Source organism: Apis cerana, linkage group LG11, assembly GCF_029169275.1.
Source record: "Apis cerana isolate GH-2021 linkage group LG11, AcerK_1.0, whole genome shotgun sequence".
Taxonomy (NCBI): Eukaryota; Metazoa; Arthropoda; class Insecta; order Hymenoptera; family Apidae; genus Apis; species Apis cerana.
In genome coordinates, this window is record NC_083862.1 from 9132325 (window position 1) to 9151304 (window position 18980).

Consider the following 18980-nt stretch of genomic DNA (forward strand, 5'->3'; position numbering starts at 1 on the left):
TTCATCCATTCAATTTTGAGACATTTTTATGGTACTTACACAATACGTCGAGCGTAGTAGCGTCGTGAATGGACCTGTCCATTTGATTGTTTCTCGCTTGACACGTATACACTTCTCCATTCATTTCTTCCGTTACGTCCAACGAGAGCTCGACGAACGATAGAAATCCCCCATGTAAGCCGGGCTTAGTGCCATTTTTGGTACCTTGAACCGGGATCCCGCCCTTCCACCACGACATCTCCGCCGCCGGATTACTGCTGCTCGATTCGCAAATGATATGACCCTCTTGGCCTGCGTGCAGATTCTGTGGCTCACGGGTGATCTTGACTTTATCAGGCGGAACTACGGCAAAAACAATGGCAATTTTGGGTTAATTGTTCGGAAATAATTGCCACCAAGCTTTTCGAGACGAGATAAATTTATTCAAAGATTGGGGAGCAAAAGGAGGGACTTCATTTATGTGGTATTAAAAGATAGGGATACAAATTGTTGAGAATAAATGCGATTGCCTGGAAGATTTCGAGGTAGAATTTAGAGAATTTTAGAGGGTAGAATACAGAGGGTAAAATGATCTTTCGAAGTTCATTTTGGAAGTTGAAATATACCGGAGAAAATAAAAAATTCGAGGAGTTTGAAAAGACGAATTAAAGAAAATAGAGATGATAGATGAAAATATATCTTTGCATTTTTTTTTTAAACATTCTACGTAAAATATAAGATATTATATATTTTACTGTAGATCTTACAGTTAACTTTCAGGACGAGCACTTTGAGCAGGGGAATTTGTGTTGCGGAATTCGCTGCCTCGCATCGTATGCGCGCGTTATTGTCAGATGCATTTATGAGTATCGTTAACTCGCTTGAAACCGCATGGTCTCGCGTTCTCGTGGTTCCCGGTACCTAAAACAAAAGATACACGGATAAATAATTATATAAAAAAAAAATAATTAATTACTAAAGATTTAAAAAGAAGAGGATTAAAATTATTAAATTAATAAAATAAAGAAAAATATCAATATTAATCCTTATTCCTTATTAAAAAAAAAACATTTTATATCTTAATGTTAAATATTTATAATAATGATTATAATTGAAATTCATTCTTTTCAATTTTTTTAATTTTATGATACAGAAATTTCACAAACAATTTTGATAATTTCAATTAAGCATTATTTCTGTTATATACAACCTGTTAATAAATAATCAATAAAAAAATATAATTATACCACAAGAGCAAAAACATAAAACGATGATTCACATTTAATCATTCTTTACAAACACCATTATACACAAATAATGATCAAGGATCATATTCACCTTTCTGTCGTTCTTGTACCAACTCAACGTGGCGAGTGGATTTCCGGAAGTTGCGGTGCACAACAATCTCAGCACCGTTCCTGCGTCAATCGTCGTTCCTTCCTCGTAACCGGTGATACTAAGTTTCGACGGTGGATCTATCGCAAAACAAATATAAACTCGTATAATAGATACAATCTACTGGACAAGACACGATATCATAGTATCTTACAAGACGTTACAAGACACTCAAATTATCCGACAAAACGCATCGCGGAAGACGTATCAAGATAATATTCTGCGCGGTTCGAGTTGAACAGAGGAACTTTGTACACGAAACTATAGATTCCGCGAACCGATGAAATTAATTCTGTCCAATAAGTTCGTATATACATTTATAGATATATTCGAGATTCGTGTTGGAATATTTCATGCTCGATACAGACTCGTAGATCTCGGATAAACTGACGAGACAGGCGAAGTCTTAGGATTAATTTCGTATATATTAATCTCATCGTCAAAATCCACGTCGCTCTTCCAGATTATGTTTACATTTCGTTCGTTCGTTCAATTGTCAATCCCATCAGAATTGCGCGTTACTCACAAATCACGGTTATGGTGTGGGTTCTGACGACGTTCTCGGTCAGTTTCACATTAGACGCGTCGCATATCACGACTATACTGCGACTGGTGCGATTTATGTTGAACGTCACGTTGGACGTGGTGATCCAACCCCCTTCGGGAGCTGGCTCGGTTCTAGAGGCGTTGCTCTCGAAATTGTGACCGTCCACTGTCCACTTGATATCCGCGGGAGGATTCGAGTTCTCCGTGGTGCAGGTGATCACCACTTGTTCGTCGGCCTTCGCTTCTGTTGGCCCGGTGATCGTCACTCCGGATGGCGCGACTGGGGAAAAATAATTGTGGTTCGTTTGATTGATTGAATTGAACTTCTCTTCCTGTGAAGAAGCGTGTGGAAATGACGTAAAGACGGAGAATGATTACGAATAGTTGAAAAAATTAATAACGAAGTAATTTATATTTTAATTAAATGTTTAAGTTAAAGAAAAAAACGTGTAATTTTTGTATCACGAGTTAAAAAAACATTCCAAGGGAAAATATACTTACAAAGTACAGTCAGATCCACGTGCACTTTTAAAGGTTCCACGCTCATGATATTGAATACCTCGCATCTGTATCTCGCGTTATTGTCCTGCGCTTTTGCAGTAATGGACAACACGTTCTCAGAGAAGTGGCCCTCGTTTCTGTAGGGTGACGAGATCCTTTCGTTGTTCTTGTACCAGAATATTTGGGGAGGTGGGTTCCCTCCGCGAGATCGACAGGTCAGATCCAATTGTTGTCCACGTTTCACCGTCTCACCCTCGGTGTAACCTTCGATATACGGCATGGTGGGTGGATCTGGAAAAATGATTCGATCATGCAAGTTTCGAGGCAAAAAAGGCATACGTCGGGCAAAGAATGGGGATCTGTTCTCGTTGTTTTAGTAATGGAAAAAGTTTCTCAATAAAAGTTTCAAACCGGAAGAGGCGAAGAAGGGATAGCGACGTGTAAAATTAACATGTCAGGTCGTATCGCATTCGTTCGATGGATTTTTCCTCTGTTTCTTATAACGCTGATTCGATATCACGCGTAGATGGAAATAATTGTAATTATCACGGGGATAATTTCAGTAATTAATGAGACAGACGAATGCTCAATAAACCGAACTGGTGATGTAATGATCGATATAATTTAGACGATTGGTAATTAACTAATTTGACGTAACGTTTCCTGAAGTCTCTCGTTCAGTATTATTAATTGGCGTTGGTTTAATTTTGATACGTGATTATTTTAACGCTTAGAAATTATAATTGGAGGAATTATAATTGGAGTTCTCGCAATATTTGAGTGAGATTTGTAATTTTTTTTTAAGTGATCTATAATCTTTAGAGTCACTTTAATATTCTTTATTTCTCTATTTTTTTTTATATAGATATATATTTCTTCTTATTAATGTTAATATATGACTTTCGAAAATTGTACTCACAGAAAACAGAAAGTTTGATGGTTGCTCTTAAAGGCATACTGTAGGGTAATGCAGGGTGATTAGCTTCGCAAGTATAATCCATGTCGTTGTCATCAGCAGTAGGAACAATGACGATGGAACCATGGGTGTCGTACTTGAGCAATTCCTTCTTGTTCTCACCTGGCTTTTGTACTTCTTTGTCTAAAACAAGTGGTAAACCATAATTTTATATAATATTCTAAGATGTAAAAGTGCTAGAAATATGTTTTTTTTCTTAAAATTAGTAATAAAAATTCTTGATATCATTCAAATTTAAGAAAAATTTAAACTTAGAATATGAATTTATATGAATAAATATTTTAAACAACTTTCATCCTGAATTATTAAATTACATCGTATCTTTTTAAATTTATTCGTCATTTTACGAAAATAAATTTATGATGAAATATTTTTTAAGCTAACCAATGTATGTGTGCACGTTACATTCGATAAAAAAAGAAAAAGGTTATCAAATAAAAGGACCGTCTTTTTCGTGACTTGTGTAATTTAACGTCTCCTCGGTCGATTTTCTCATGTTCCCTTTTTATCTTGTCCGAATGCGAACTCTCATCCATCTTTCATAAAAATGTACATACACATGTTCTCATAAAACTAAGTAGATCCTCTTAAAGCTTACTCCAAAGATAGTCCATGGATTAAAAAAACTTTAAATTAAATTTATTTCTATAGGATCATGCACTTTGAAGTTTTCTTCCCTATACGATCTTTCCCTTAAGAATCAATATAAATTATCCTCATGATAAAAAATTTTTTGATAATGTTACTTAAATGAAACACGCAGAAAAAGAAGAATAATTTATTCATAATGAAGATATTTATTAATTGTAAATAAAATCTTGTATAAAATATTTTTATAAATAAATTTTTATAATATTCTGTACTGAATTCTGCAATTTTTTTGCCAGTTTAGCTTTAAAAAATTACAAATTTCCAATGATTTTTTTAACAATACAAAATTAACTTTTCTCTCTAAAATTTTTCAAACTTTTTACACCATGTTTCAAGATGATATTTATTCATATTATTGATTATTTTCGATTGTTTTCGAAATATTGTTAAATAATTATATATAAAAATAATGAAATAAGATCGGACAGGCTTTTACCCGAAACAACGATACCTATTAGTTTTCAGAATCCTTCCACAACGACACCATTTTCGATGCTATTAAGTGTAACTCGCGACAGCGCCACTATGAAATACGATTTTGTTCTTGATATTTCACCTTTAATTTCACCTGGGACAAGTTATTCTATATAAATTATTCATCGTCAATTTTTATCTTATTTATTTAAATTTCTATTTTTATTTTATTTTATTTTCATTTTTAATCGATACTTGTTAAAAATTCGAGTCAACTCGAATTGTTAAAACGGCGCATATAATTTAAGATTTAATCGAAACAGTGAGAATTTCGATTATAACATGCTCAACGTGGCTTTATGCAAATTTGCCCGGTACTTCGAAATGATCTTTGTTTGGAATTTATTTGTTAATTTATCGTGAAATTTATTTATGGCAAATATAATCAATTCTTATTTACTCGAGTTTACTCGAATATTAGGATTTAAATAGAAAAATTATACATGGAAAATTGAAAATTCTGAATTTTACGATATGTATAAAAATTTTGAATGCTCGTTTCGGAGTATTAATTAATAATTTTACTAAATTATTAATTACTATTTTCACTTTCCAAGTCGACTGTCTGATATTAATTAAATTTAATGATATCGGTGTTTGATTAATTGATATCTGTCCTCGACGACGTACAGAGATATGAAAATTGTCGTCGATTATTTTCAATATTAATTAAACGATTGTCTTGCAATCTGTCTTTGATGTTAATTATACGACTGTTTCGTTAGTTAATGGATAACGAAATTCTCAGCATAAATTATTTATTTCTTATGTATATCACATGATACTCATTGTGACGATTTTAACTCACGAAGTCGAAAGTACACTTAAAATTTTATCGCTATTATTAATAAATAAACGAAGATTTCCTTTCTCTTCGAGATACTTTTACAAATTATCTGACCGTTCGTTATGAAACATTTGTATAAAGAAAAAAATTGCATTTAAAATACAGAATTGTCATAAAATATAATTTTAATTAAACCATTTCTCAGCGACAATCGCAATTTTAATTCCACCAGTATCATTAGTTATAATTGTTAATAAAGTTAGACAGCTGAAGCTATCACTGATTTAGTGAAAGGAGATAATAGGAATGCGATCAACGAAAAGCGCGTATCGATTTAGAAACCAATACGTAACTCACGGCGGTGGTGGAACATGTGCAAACGACAGGAAGAACTTGCATGGGTGCAATTAGAAGTAGACTAGACTCGGAGACTTAGTCGTAAACCACCGAAATTTTGTCTCAAAGTATGAAATCCGACTGACTGAACAGAGGCAACGAGAATGTTTCTCGAGTTTCTCGGGCGAGAAAGGCATTCGAATTTCCCGGTGAAATTAAAATCGACAAGTTTTGATCAATTTGGTAAACCGGTATTTCATTAATTTTCGTTTATATATATTTGTTTATATAAGAATGTAAAATTTTTCCTTAATAAATTCATCTTTATCTTTCATACGTTGAGCGATCATACAGAGAGAAATTCGAAACGAGACACGTGCGGGAATTATTTTCAGGATTTTAAGAAGAAATCTGGCCGTGGACAGAAAATTTCGTTCGATCAACCGAAGGTACACGAAACGAGAGGATTTTCCATTTTCTATTCTATCGTGTTGATTTTTAATTTTTTCAAGGAACTCCAATTTCCCAGTCGCGACAGTATTTTCACAGTCAACGGCCAATTTCCTTTTGTTCTAAATGAAAATTCTTTTCATCCGTATTCTAACTGGGGGGAGGAAATAATTTCTCCTCGGGTTAAGAAGTGTAACAAATGATCCCTCTTGTAAATAAATTAGCGGGATTAGTCTCTCGAGCGTAATACACTCCAAGTACAAAAATCTTGTTATCTCGCGATTATTTTACGAACGAATATTTGTCGGAACTCGATGTTCTTTTCATTTCCATTTTTCTCCCGCATTCTATTCTTTTTTTACGCGTTATACCGTGAAATATCATTTTCTGGTGTCTATTTATTATATATAACGCGATAAAGGAAATCAGAACGTGTCGCATTTTGATAAATTAAATAAGTTCGAATGATTTTCAAGAATAGTCGAATAATATTTGGAATTATAGCACTTAATATATTGAAATGTGTCTATGAGATGAACGATAGTTGATTGTTTTTGATTAGTTTTACAGCTACGTGACTGTTTAGATTTGTAGAGAAAATATGATTTTTTTTTAAGAATAAAAGATATTAAATATTTGGAATTTGATTAAAGAAATATAAATTATTAAATTTCTTAAGATTCTTAAGAATTATTAATTTTGATTCTCTGGATACAAAAATTTACAATTAATTAATTTTTCCAAAACATACACGTACATATTGTCATAATTTTTTCACGCAATTTTTCTATCGTCAAAGACCAAAAAAAAAAAAACAGTGAAAGAACGAAAAGAAATCTAATGGAATGTCAGAGACGAAACATTAAGTTTATCGTAAATTTAAAAAGAAAAAAATAAACGAAAAAGGGAAAAGAATAAAAAAAGGACTCGAATTAATATTAATAAATCTTTTCAAGATCGCGCTCGAATTACGTTTCCTAGAATCAAAGTAGTTTCATCGTTAATAAATAAGAACGTGCATTTCCTTCTCCTACATTCAACTTCCCTCTCTTTCCCCTCTCATCCCTTCTCCTCCTTTCTCCTCTTATTATCACTAATCTTGTCACTGATTAAAACTGATCAAAGGGGAAACGCACTTCTTTTCTTCCTTTTCTTTTTTTTTTATTTTTCGAACGATTGATTCGTCGTCGAGAAACGACGTTAAACGAGGCGAAAGAGGGAAGGAGAGGAGGGGGGAGAGGAGGATTAAACGACGAGAGAGAAGCAATTGCAATTAATATCGTCGTCATGGACCAGTGGAGTGGCCTTTATCGTTCCAGCCAGGCGAATTACGAACGAAAAATCTTCACGCAGCCTGTACGGCTGTAGATAAAACTTTCAAGCTGGTGGAACAAGTACTGCAAACCATAGTTACGACCCTGGGGATCATGAAACGTTAACTATGTTGGAGCAGCACGAAAAGAACGGGAATATGGGATCGTGGGGGGGGTAGGGAAGGGGGAGTGTACAAGGGAGATCGATCTGAAAGGGAGAGAGAGAGAGAGAGGAAGAGAGAAAGAGAGGGAGAGAGAGAGAGAGAGATGAATGGAAGTGCATTGTTGGAAAGGATATAATGGAGCAACTAAGACACTCTATTAAGTTATCCTCTGGTGTGCTTTCAAAAAACACTAGGTAGAAGAATATAGCGTGGCCTCGTTTAAATATTAAAACAACCCTCCCCGGAAAAATGATTTGAACTGCGCCAAGGAGGAGGCGAAGAGAGGAAGTTCAGGTAGTTTTTACGCCAATGTTCCAGACGATCCACCGGATAAATGTGGCCTGTGGAACAATGTCGTAATTTGAACGATTACACGTCGGAATTTGTCTTTGGGGCTTTGGGGACACGATTATGGCTGTGGATCTTTCTTAGCTTGTCGCGCGCCCTCGTGAGAGATCGGGTTTATGTTAAGCGAAGAATCGGCTACTTGATTCTTATCATCGATCTTTTATGCTGACGATTCAATCAATTGGCACAAATTGTGAACATTTAAATTTTCCTCGGGGTTTAGCATTTCGACTTGTATATCTTTAAGTATTCATCAAACAGAGAAGAAAGAAAAGTAATTTCCTAAAAAAATATAATTCATTATTTGTTGTATTATTAGTTACACGATTAAAGATAGATTCTACTTAATTCTACTTAACAACAATTCCGCTCCTCTATCCAATCAATATTTTTTTAAAACTTGGAACAATTTTGTTACTCTCGTTATTGCATACACTTTAGCAACCGGCTCCTCCTTACATACATTATCCATTTTCCATTAATCACTCAAAGTCAGGTCATCCGAACTCAAACAGACTACAAGACAAGTAATTAGACTCGTACGAAACGCAAACTTAAACTCAAGAACTTGACTAATCCGAACAAGAGGATATCAATTTTCCCTTGATGGAAGCACGAATTTCCTTCAAATTCATAAAAAAATCAGCCGCGAAATATGTCGCAGAGTCTCTCGATTTTGGGAGGAGAGGGGAGAGATGGTGTGGGAAGTGGGAAAATTTTTACACGTGCAATTTGAAAGTTTCGAGGAAGGGGAGATCTACAACGTTGTTCGTTCAAAAACGGTTTTGATTCCTTAAAGAAAAGACGTAACAAGTAGAGGATGGCACAGAACGATGACACGGTCTTCAGGACATGTTCTTTGACGAATCCGGCAAAGCGAGTGGCCACTTTGACAAAAAATGTCCGAGAAAAGTCGAAGGGAAGTTTTAAGCGCCGCTTTTCAAAGCCGGTTCGCGACCTGAATTTCGTACAACCTTTTGTTCCGGATCCTCGTTCCACCTGGTATTTGTTGCAAACGTAAAAATACGCGAAATACGGTCACTTCCTCTTAGCCGTGAGATTGCTTGCGATGAAAATTTCGTAAAATTCCTATTTTTTTCCATCCTTTTTATCCAGACTCGCCGTATTACATTTTTACATGGATTCTGTGACGTAAATATTCTTTACCTCTCTCACGTATACGTTTACGTTTTTTGGTTATTCTTTTTCTTCTCTTTTCATTTCTTTTTTTGGGTGATAAAATAGCGAACGAAAATTTGTGCGATAATATTGCGAAATAAACAGATAAGATTTCCTCCTTCAATTTAAAAAAGACTCGATAATCTTATTCTTCACTTAAAACAACCCAATTCAACGCGCACATTTCTAATTCATAAATCCACGTAGAACACAACAGGAGGATTCATCAAACGGTTGGTCGATCCCTTATCAACTCCCTGTTCCCGATCAATAATAATCGAACTTCAACCCAAACTACTTCTCCCAATACCGATACTCATTCTCGTTCCCCCGACATCTCTCGTATTTACCCGGCCGATTTATAAACAGGACAACTTTAGGGGATTGATTAAATCACGGAGAAAGGCACGGTTCGCGAAATTTAAATAAAGATAACGAGCCCGACGTTATACACCAAGTCCCTCTGTTTCATATTCATTTAATTATTACGTAAAATAGTGGAGGGGGATAACAGGCAGAGAAGATCTTTGCTCGTCGAACCATTATGGCCTCCTTTCCCTCGTGTCACGCCTATCGTTTCTCCACTCTCCCGCGCCACTCATCTTTTGTAACCTTTTCCCTCCCCTTCGACGTCTGTTCGACGTTGTTTCTCCTTTTTATTCGGGGGTCTATACGCCTCCCTTGTTCGGGGAGAGGATCGATATAACGCCCGGCAGAAGGCGATTTCGCCGTTTGAGAATCGCTCCTTCCTGCCTTCTCCTATCGAGGAGAATCCTTCGATACCTTTTGTTCCCTTCCCCCTTTTGTTTTTCTTTTTCTACCCACCGAGTCGAGTAGGAATTCTCCGGAGTTGGTAGGTTCTTGTCGAAGCTAGACGCAACGTCTACGGCCTTAATTGTCGGTAAAAATGGATTAAGGGGGATGGAACCGGGCAAATCGACACAGGGGAATCCACTTTAAGGGGCGCTTTTGTGCAATGATCGATTGACTCGGTGGGGGATTAATACCGGAGGAATTTGTACCTCGGTTGCGTGAAAGGGATGAAGGGTTTGGGATAGGTCTTGGAATGTGTGTATTAGGTGGGAGGAATTGATCCGAGTTAATGAGAATTGATGTTGCCTCTGAGGAAAAGGAGATACGTCAAATTCATTTGCGCGTTTTTTTGGAAGATTAAAAGTACGATTGCGTTCATTTAAAAAAATTCCTTAGAAACAAATCCGAAATTGGAAATCCCTTTTAAACGATAATGTTATTTTCATTCGTAATATTAAATTCTGAAGATATTTTTAGAATTTTATTACGAATGTTTCTGTAACAATTTTGTTATGGAAGAAACTGTTTACGATATCTTGATTACTTGTGATAATATTTAAAATTTTATTCATGAATTTTAATATACGATCAAATATTGAAGTTCATTTATGTTAATTAATTAACGATTACTGTTTTAATTTTATCCGTAGAGAAATATCTGATAATAAATATTCAATTCAAACGATGGCGAAACGAGAAATCTTCAGTTCCTAAATTTGACTAATGAGAGGAAGTGAAAATGGAATTTAAGTGATAATTCCAGATCCAAATAAACAAAGATTAATCATAGCTCGAGAAGATTGTACAAGTGTTGAACTTAATTTCAGCAAGAAAACTCATTCGTCTCGTTCACTGTCCCGATTGTCAAGATTCTGTCAATTATTTCCGCCCGATCTATTTTGTCGAATTTCGAGACACAATCTACTTCTTTCGTGTTGTCGAAATCTGTTGATTAACACGTATATATTTTTCATCGAATCCTTTAGCGAAATATTCCTTAAAAATTATTATTCCAAAATAATTTCAAGGGACAAAATTGAAAGATGGAATAAACCATCATGAATTCACTCACCACCCTCGATGGAAATCGGTGTAATCGACGTTTCGCCCCCTTTGATCTGAATGTTTCCACGATACCACGTAATCGTGGCCGCAGGTTTCGCAGATCGCACCACACATTCCAAACGACGGGATTCCCCGACCTTCACCTCGATTTTCTTCTTGTTCGGATGATTGCTGATCTCCACTTTCTGCGGCGGCGCTGTAACAGAAAGGATAAAAGATATTGTCAGTAACGATTATATTTAATATTACAAGATGCGTCACATATATGCGCATGATTTTTAGAACAACGATATTGATTTCCCCTTTTTTAAATTCCCACACGTGAAATTGAAAAATAAAATTTGAAGAAGGATGAATGACAGAAGAAATTAGCAGATCGTAATTTTTAAACAATGATATTATATTTATTATGATTCTTGAACATAAGAATTGAGATACCGTTCCATTTTTTTTTTTATTTTATAAATGGATTCAGCTAAGCGAAATTGAGAAATATTGCTCTTGTCAAGTTGAATAAAAACAACTATTCTACTTTCACAGAAGATATTTTTGTTGTAAAGAAACGGTTATATAAAAACTTCACAAAAAACTGTTCTTCAAAAGTTTCAGCTAAAAAGTAACTTCTCCACGCTTAAGCTCGCCTTTTTTTTTTTTTTACGAAGGATTCTATGCTGGAACAAACATACGGGGAAAGTACAAGCCAGACGCGTACCTAGAAAACCACTTTTCACATGCTCGAAGCGCTCAGTTAACTAACGTCAATGTGGTCTTTGGAAGTTGCTATCATAACGAAAATATGTGACACGGTTATTTACACAATATCACGATAACATATTCATCATTTAATCTTAAAATATTCGTCTACTGAAATAAACGAAATTTAATTAGACTTACGAATAATATCACTGCAAAAATTAGGAATAATTAATTCTTCCATTTTAGTCTCGAGAAAAACAATTTCGTTCCAAATAAAAATCCAGCGTTTTTCAAGAAGAATTTATTCGAATGGTGAACTCGGAATAGATATCTCAAGAATTAATTTAATCCGCATATAATTAATAAGTTAAACATTTCGACAAATGACATTCCATCTCACGGTGACAAATTTAGAATGGAGCAACCGTTTCAAAATTTAATCTAAACTGTCACGAATAAGTAAAGGATGTAACGATCAATTCCCTGTTACGAATAATTAAACAGCAAAGAAGACATTTCTCTGTAAATTTAAATGACGAGTTCAAAATAGAACACTTCCAGATCTCCTAGATAATAGAATACGTGAAGCTTTTCTCAATACAATAACCAATAATCGTATGTGTAAGTAGAAAAGAACAAAACGTTCTCGCATTACGCGCGGGGTAAACACAATTTTCCTTCTATCGATTCATCCGGTAATCGATAGAATCGTGGCAGTAAACGTACGACGTCTTTTTCCTCGTTTTGCATTATTAATACCTTGTTCCAGATACGCTCGCGGATAGCGTTTAACTAAATATAAACGGCCAGTTTCCTTCGACCGAACGAAAATTAGTTTCACTCCATTTCGTTTTTCTTAACACCGGATGGAAACGAAGAAAAATTATAATCCCAACTTCTTTCGAGAAATCCACGGTCGTATTTCGAGCGAAACGAAACTTTTATTATTAAAGTTCCCTGAAAACGAATAATAATATTTCGTTATAATTTTTTCTTTCTTCGTAAATTTAATATATCGAAAAGTGTGATTTGATAAAGATATTAATTTTGCTTATATAAATATTTTGCGAGAAAATAAAAAATTTTACGGGAATTCATATTTCCACAATATTAAACATTCAATGCCTCTTCTTTTATTTGTCATTCCCTTTTTCAGAACTTCGATTTTTCTTCTCATAAACCTCGGTTAGGGATGAAAGATCGATGAACGGTATGGAGTGGAAGAGGATCGTTCATAAAAAATAAGGAAATGTTCCCTGAACGTTTCGCTTTAGAAATGGTCCGAAAGGTCAAAACGAGAAGAGCAGAAAAAGAGAGAGAGAGACGGTAGAAGTGGGTAAAATAGGAAAGAGGAAAAGGAAATACAAACGCATTGACCAGGAAACTTCGACATAACGGTTATTTGCCACTTCATTTGGTCCGATGCAACGTGCTTTCGATCGGTTCACCGGCTTCGAGGAAGAGTTTCCATCTAGAATAGTGGTGTTTTCACATTGGAAAATGCGTTTCCGACCAACCACAACCTCTAATACGCACTGACGAGCTGGAAGTAGCTCTTGATTCGACGGTTACTCTTCGCGGAATTCTTCATGCACGTACCTTCGCCTCTCTGGCACGTATCGCGTTAGCCAGCCAGGAAATTAACCTCTCCGATATAACTTTTGAATTTTCACACAAGAAGGGGAGAATTATCATCCATTTTTGCACGAAAGTTCGTTAAGAGAGTTTGAAATTTATTCCCCTTGGCTGGAATTTTTCCATATCTATAGCGTTCGAACTCTACAGAATCGAGGATCTTGCAGTTGTTTCGTGTGATATATATATGAAGACAAAAATCCTGAGGTGGAGAGTTTTTTTGCAAAAAATTGAAATGGAAACACTAATGATGTTGAAAAATTGGAAAAAAGTTTTAATTTTTAGCTGTCAAAATAACAAATTAGTTGAATGAAAAAATAAAACGAGGGGTAACAAGGTGATGCACGTAGATTAACATAAAAGAAAAACGAAATTCAGGTTCAAAAGTTTTATATAAAATTCTGCATCCTGTAATTTAGATACAGAAATCGATAAAAGACATTTTATATTATTTATTTGTTCCTCATATTTTTTTTTTAATTAGGAAAAACGCAAAATCTAATTATAACGAGGAAGTTTTTAGATTGGTGATAAATAATTATGGCTGATTGATATAACTACGTTCATATAATTATAAAGATAACTGTTAATTACTTGAAGTCATTTTTATATTATAAACGAGATTAAATTGGGATATAAATTTGCGATATAAATTTCTAAATATATGTAAAATTTCTCTAATATGGAGGTTAGTTCTTATAAATCAGAATTATTATTACAGAGATGGTAATTGGATTGCATTATTAAATTTCATAATTTCCTGCCTCTTCTCTACACTTGATTTTATATACATATTACAATATTTTTTGAACATTTGTAGAGAAGAACGATATTTTACTTAAAAAAATTTGTAAAAATCCAAATTGTAAAAAATAAATTTATCTGTTAAAAAATATATAAAATATATGAAGAAATATTTTCTCGAAAATTAAATAAATTATATCATAAATTATATCTGTTAAACAAAGGACATCAAAATTTTTTTGAAAGTCAAATAAATTACAATTTACATTTATCAAACTCGAGACGTAAAATTTAAAAAAAAATTAAACAAATCATGATTTACTAATAAAAAAAAAATATATAAAAATTATTCTGAAAATTTTTCGCAAATAAACCATAAATTAAATTAATAAGCAAAAAAAGAAAAAAAATTCACAATGGCTACGTTTTCAATTAAAATTCCAGATAATTCATTCATTCCTCACGAATTCGATGCACGTCAATACACGTCAATCCCCGAATATTTTCATCAACGTGACAAATCATCCTGCATTTCCATCTTCTTTCTTCGTTCTATCTTCTCTCACCCACGTGAAACAGGGGGTGAACGAGTGGCGGGGTAAGTAACCTTCTTCAATTACCGAATTTATCACTGGTTCCTCTCGTCCGGCGAAACTTCCGGTGGACAAACGAGGTTACGCTTTTTCAACCGTCGCTTCGCTCGCTCGTGAAAATTTATCGTATTACAGTCCTAATTTCTGGACGGAGGAAGCCCAAACCCTGGCCATCGATAACAGTCAGGCCCGACGATATACACTCCATAAGTTACTTGGTAACTTTAAGCTTATTACGTTTAAATCCATATTATAATTTGTGTATATGTATATATTTTAACATATATTTCAAATTTAATATATATTATTAATAATATTATTATCATGTTATTATTATCATGTGATTTTTATTGAGATACAACTTATATGTATATTTATATTCTTATTGTGTTACACGTAATTATAAGCATCTAAGTGATGTGTGAACGTGCATCTAGTACGAGGAAAAACAAAGATTCTTCGATTTCTATAATTTACGCTCTTAAAATGCTCGACAATTGCTACGAGTAAAAAGCAGTGATGGAAGGACGTTCCCTCCCTATGCCAAGTGGTGATGCATCCTGAAGAGAAGGAACGGAGAAATACGCGGCAAGGTAAAAGTATTCAGCGAATAATAGCCGCCATATTTCCTTTCGTTGTCCACCATGATAACAGCATTAAACGGAGACCGTGTTTTCCATTCTCCGTATCCGTTGTCGCCACTTAAACGGCCGCTTCTTTTCTCAACCTCCTCGCTAATCTCACCCCTGTACCCCTTCCTTCGTAACGGTATTATATCATTGTTAGCTTCTTCCGTCTGTATCCCGTTATTTCTTGCTTCGTAGAGAGCGAACTTTTTCCTCAACTCTTATAACGGATATAAGTATACAGTTATTCGTGAAGAATATTATTATTAGATCGAGTAATAAATTTTGTCTCTATTTTTGACAAAACTGTAATTTATATAATCAAGAATTATGGAATAATATTTTACGTTATTATTTCTTATCTTATTAAGATTCTACTTCCCTGTTAACAGATCAGTTGGATCAATTTTACGTTGAATATAAATTTTGGAAGAAATTGTAATTTATAGAATTATTTTGTATTATTATTTCATTAAATCTTACCTTTATTAATATTACATATTATTACGAAATAAATACTTATCTTGTTTTAATGAAAAATATATGTTTAATAAACGTTCAATCGTTTAATTTATATTGAGACGAATAAAAACTCGATTTTTAAAATAATACGTGTAATGTATGCGCGAATTAAACTCGTTCAACGTAGTATTAAATCATAATTTGAATAAATTTTTCGTGAAATTTAAACGATTCAAAAAAATTTGCTCAAAATTACAAGTGAAATCGTAGAGATACGAAAAATTAGCGAAATCCACGGGATTGTTCACCGCGCACTGACAGAAAACGTGTATTTCAAACGAGAAAGAGTACCATCGATACACCGATCAAATAACGTAAATGTAGAAGTAGATTGAAACGTCGGAAATTGCAGCTCCGGCCACTATTTTTCCGTAATCGAATATTCGAATAGCAACTGTTTCCCTCGGTTCCCTGAAATTTAATCACTTAAACCATTTTACTCGAAATTTATTATCCTATCAAACTGTTTATAAAAAAAAAAAAAAGGGGTACCTCGTTTTCCCACCTCGTTTTCTCCTGCCTCTAAGTGTGCAATGGAAATAAATATTTGAACACTCATTCTAGACAACTTTTATCAATGAAATTTTTTCAAACAATTTTACAAATCTTCTTTCTCAAATCGATATTTCAGCAACAACGAAACAATCTGCTCATCGATTACCTAATCCTCGATCCAATCCTCTTCCACTTCTCCAAAACGAAACGAAACAAAAACATAAAAAAAAAAAAAGGAGAAAGAAAAAGAAGGAAGGAATAAAAATAATCCATCGTCTAATAAAAACAGAAATCCAAGAAGAAAATACAAACTGATCCGATGAGATAAAAAAAAAACCCCGATGCATCACGGATTGGCCCCCGTCAGATGCAACGCGGATGAAGCAATTCGCATTCTTTTTCCCCCTGAAACCACCCTCCACTTCCCCTTCTCTTCTACCTTCAGTTCTACCTTCAGTTTTTCTTCTTCTCTATCGAGCGAGCAACAAAATTGAACGTGATTCCGTCACACCAGCGAGAAGCCAGCCACGGCTGTTTTTACATTTTCTAGAACACTAGAGCCGGAAGTCTAGTAATATTGTCGGGTCGCGGATGACACAGATGAAACGCGGGAGGGCAGGGGTGGATTCACGCGTTGCGTTTCGCAGCTGGAAGAATAGCAACAGCCAGAAGGGGTTTGGGGATGGTAATGTGAAGCCGTTTTCAGGGTTTAGTGATAATTGAATGAGGCGAGCGCGCTGTATCGCCATGGGATTTCGAAGCTGCATTGAACGTACAAAGCGAGACTGCGTCTGAAAAGTTGCAGCCGGGGGAGGGAAGGAAGGGTTACGCACGCGAATCGTTCGAGAAAAGGGGGGGGAGGGAAGAAAAGGCCGTCGAGGTGAACTTCCTGCCGGGGTGGTGGGAGGAAACTAATTATTTTCCGTCTGCCAGGAGTCACGATGGCTTTTTGCGCTTTCGATGGAGGGTTGGGGGGATGTTTTCTTTGGATAAGGGTGAGGGTGTGGGTGTTTGACGGGCGAGATTGATTTGATTGGGTGGCAGTCGATCGAGTTGTTGATTTTCTTTTTGAGAAAAAGAGAGAGACAGAGAGAGTTGATTGGTCGAATGGTTGTATTGAAAAGATAATGAGATGAGTTGTCGAAATGATTAATGGAATGTGAATAATTTAGATAATTTTTATATGTTCTTTTTCCTTATAGATCTTTCTAAATCTTTGCAAATTTACACGAGTAAATAAAAATTTTTGTTCAATTTTCTTTCTCATCGTACCTCTTTTGGGTAAAATAAATTTTTTTTATTTAACTTGATATAATAACTTATTACGCTTGTGAAAATAATTGTATGTTTTTATAGTAAGTATCTGAAGTCATGGTATTGAATAAAAACAATAATGTTCCGGAATCCAATACGGTGTTCAAATATTTCAATAACATAAAATCTCTTTTCTTATATTAAACTATTATTTTTTATTTATCCAAGAAAAGAAATAATATCAATTTAAGTCACGTATTAAAATCCCCTAGTATCGGAATTCCAATTCTGCTCTGCGGTTCTCGAATCATTTCATAGAAAAAAAAAATTCAAAACAGAATCGAAATGAATTCAATTATTCGACAAAAATTAAAAAGTTAAAAAAATCGGGCCAAGAAAGGAAAATGGGATGCGAAGCAAGCGAGCAAATTAAATCTCGCAACGTCTTCCAAATCGATTTCTCAGCCATTATCACGGGCTTGCATACAAAATTCTCGAATGAGCACGAGAATAAGAAAAGAATGAAAAGGAGATCAGCTCTCGACTTTCGTCGGCCAAGAATGGAAGAATTGCCTCGGAAACAACTCGTTTCCAGGCACAATCGTCTTATTTTCACTGACATACCAACTAGAATACGGTATTTACCAGATACCTGGGCGCGATGCACGCGAGCTGGATGAAAGAAACAACGGTTCCCTCTTCACGATGGAGGAGGGGGGCGCGGAGAGCAGGGATGCGGAGAGAAAAGTTTTCGCGGCTTAATTCCCGCGCGGGAGCGTGTATTAGACGCTGTTTTAATGTCTGACCGCGTGCACCGCGCCTCTAACGCCGGTTGTTAATGCGTTACTTACACCTGTGTCCCTGAATACGAGCAACCGCCATATGCATTATTCACGGACACTTTGCATTACTTAGCGGGGACATCCACTCGCGTCGATTACCATGTGGATCGTGCTACGGCTCCCTACTACGAATGGGAGGATGGCGCTGTTGTTGTCGCTTGATGCTGGTTCAGGGGCTTGTTTGGCAAGGATTGATTGCCAATTGGCCATGTTCGAGGGGATTTTTCCGAGGGAAAGTTGGACGGTGTTCATTGATTCCAAGGATGAAGAGTTTGTTGAACGAACGTTTGTTACTTTTGAACGAGTTTTCCCTCGTGCTTTTCGCTGCTTTCCAGACGAGGTTTTCCAAGTTTGAGATAGGTTGAGATAGGTGGTCCAAGTGAAGTCTCTGTTTAGGGGAATTATACAATTTTCTTGATTTAACTTTGATTCTTTTTGTCTCGGATACGAGAAGTAGATTCTTGACTTGAGAAAAGAATTTTGCATCGTAAGATACCATTTCGCCATAAAAAAGGACACAATCGAATCGAAACGATCGCCAACGAAAACCAATCCTCGTCAAAGGGACAAACGAAATTATATACACGTTCGATCCT

General features: G+C 35.2%; 1 protein-coding gene across 6 annotated transcripts in view; it reads right to left on the bottom strand.

The window, feature by feature from the left end:
* The window catches only part of LOC107997749 (nephrin), a 341330-nt gene that overhangs the window by 12736 nt on the left and 309614 nt on the right, over nt 1-18980 (bottom strand). For all 6 annotated transcript variants that reach the window (XR_009831869.1, XR_003697690.2, XM_017056557.3 and 3 more), the window contains exons 4-10: nt 10985-11173; nt 3341-3520; nt 2422-2712; nt 1901-2200; nt 1318-1454; nt 747-900; nt 40-342 (exon numbers count right to left, since the gene is read on the bottom strand). Coding sequence is in view for 4 of the 6 variants with exons in the window: in XM_017056557.3 (XP_016912046.2) it covers nt 40-342; nt 747-900; nt 1318-1454; nt 1901-2200; nt 2422-2712; nt 3341-3520; nt 10985-11173 (1554 nt within the window). In the remaining 2 variants the exon portion in view is untranslated. The remainder of the gene's footprint in view (nt 1-39; nt 343-746; nt 901-1317; nt 1455-1900; nt 2201-2421; nt 2713-3340; nt 3521-10984; nt 11174-18980) is intronic.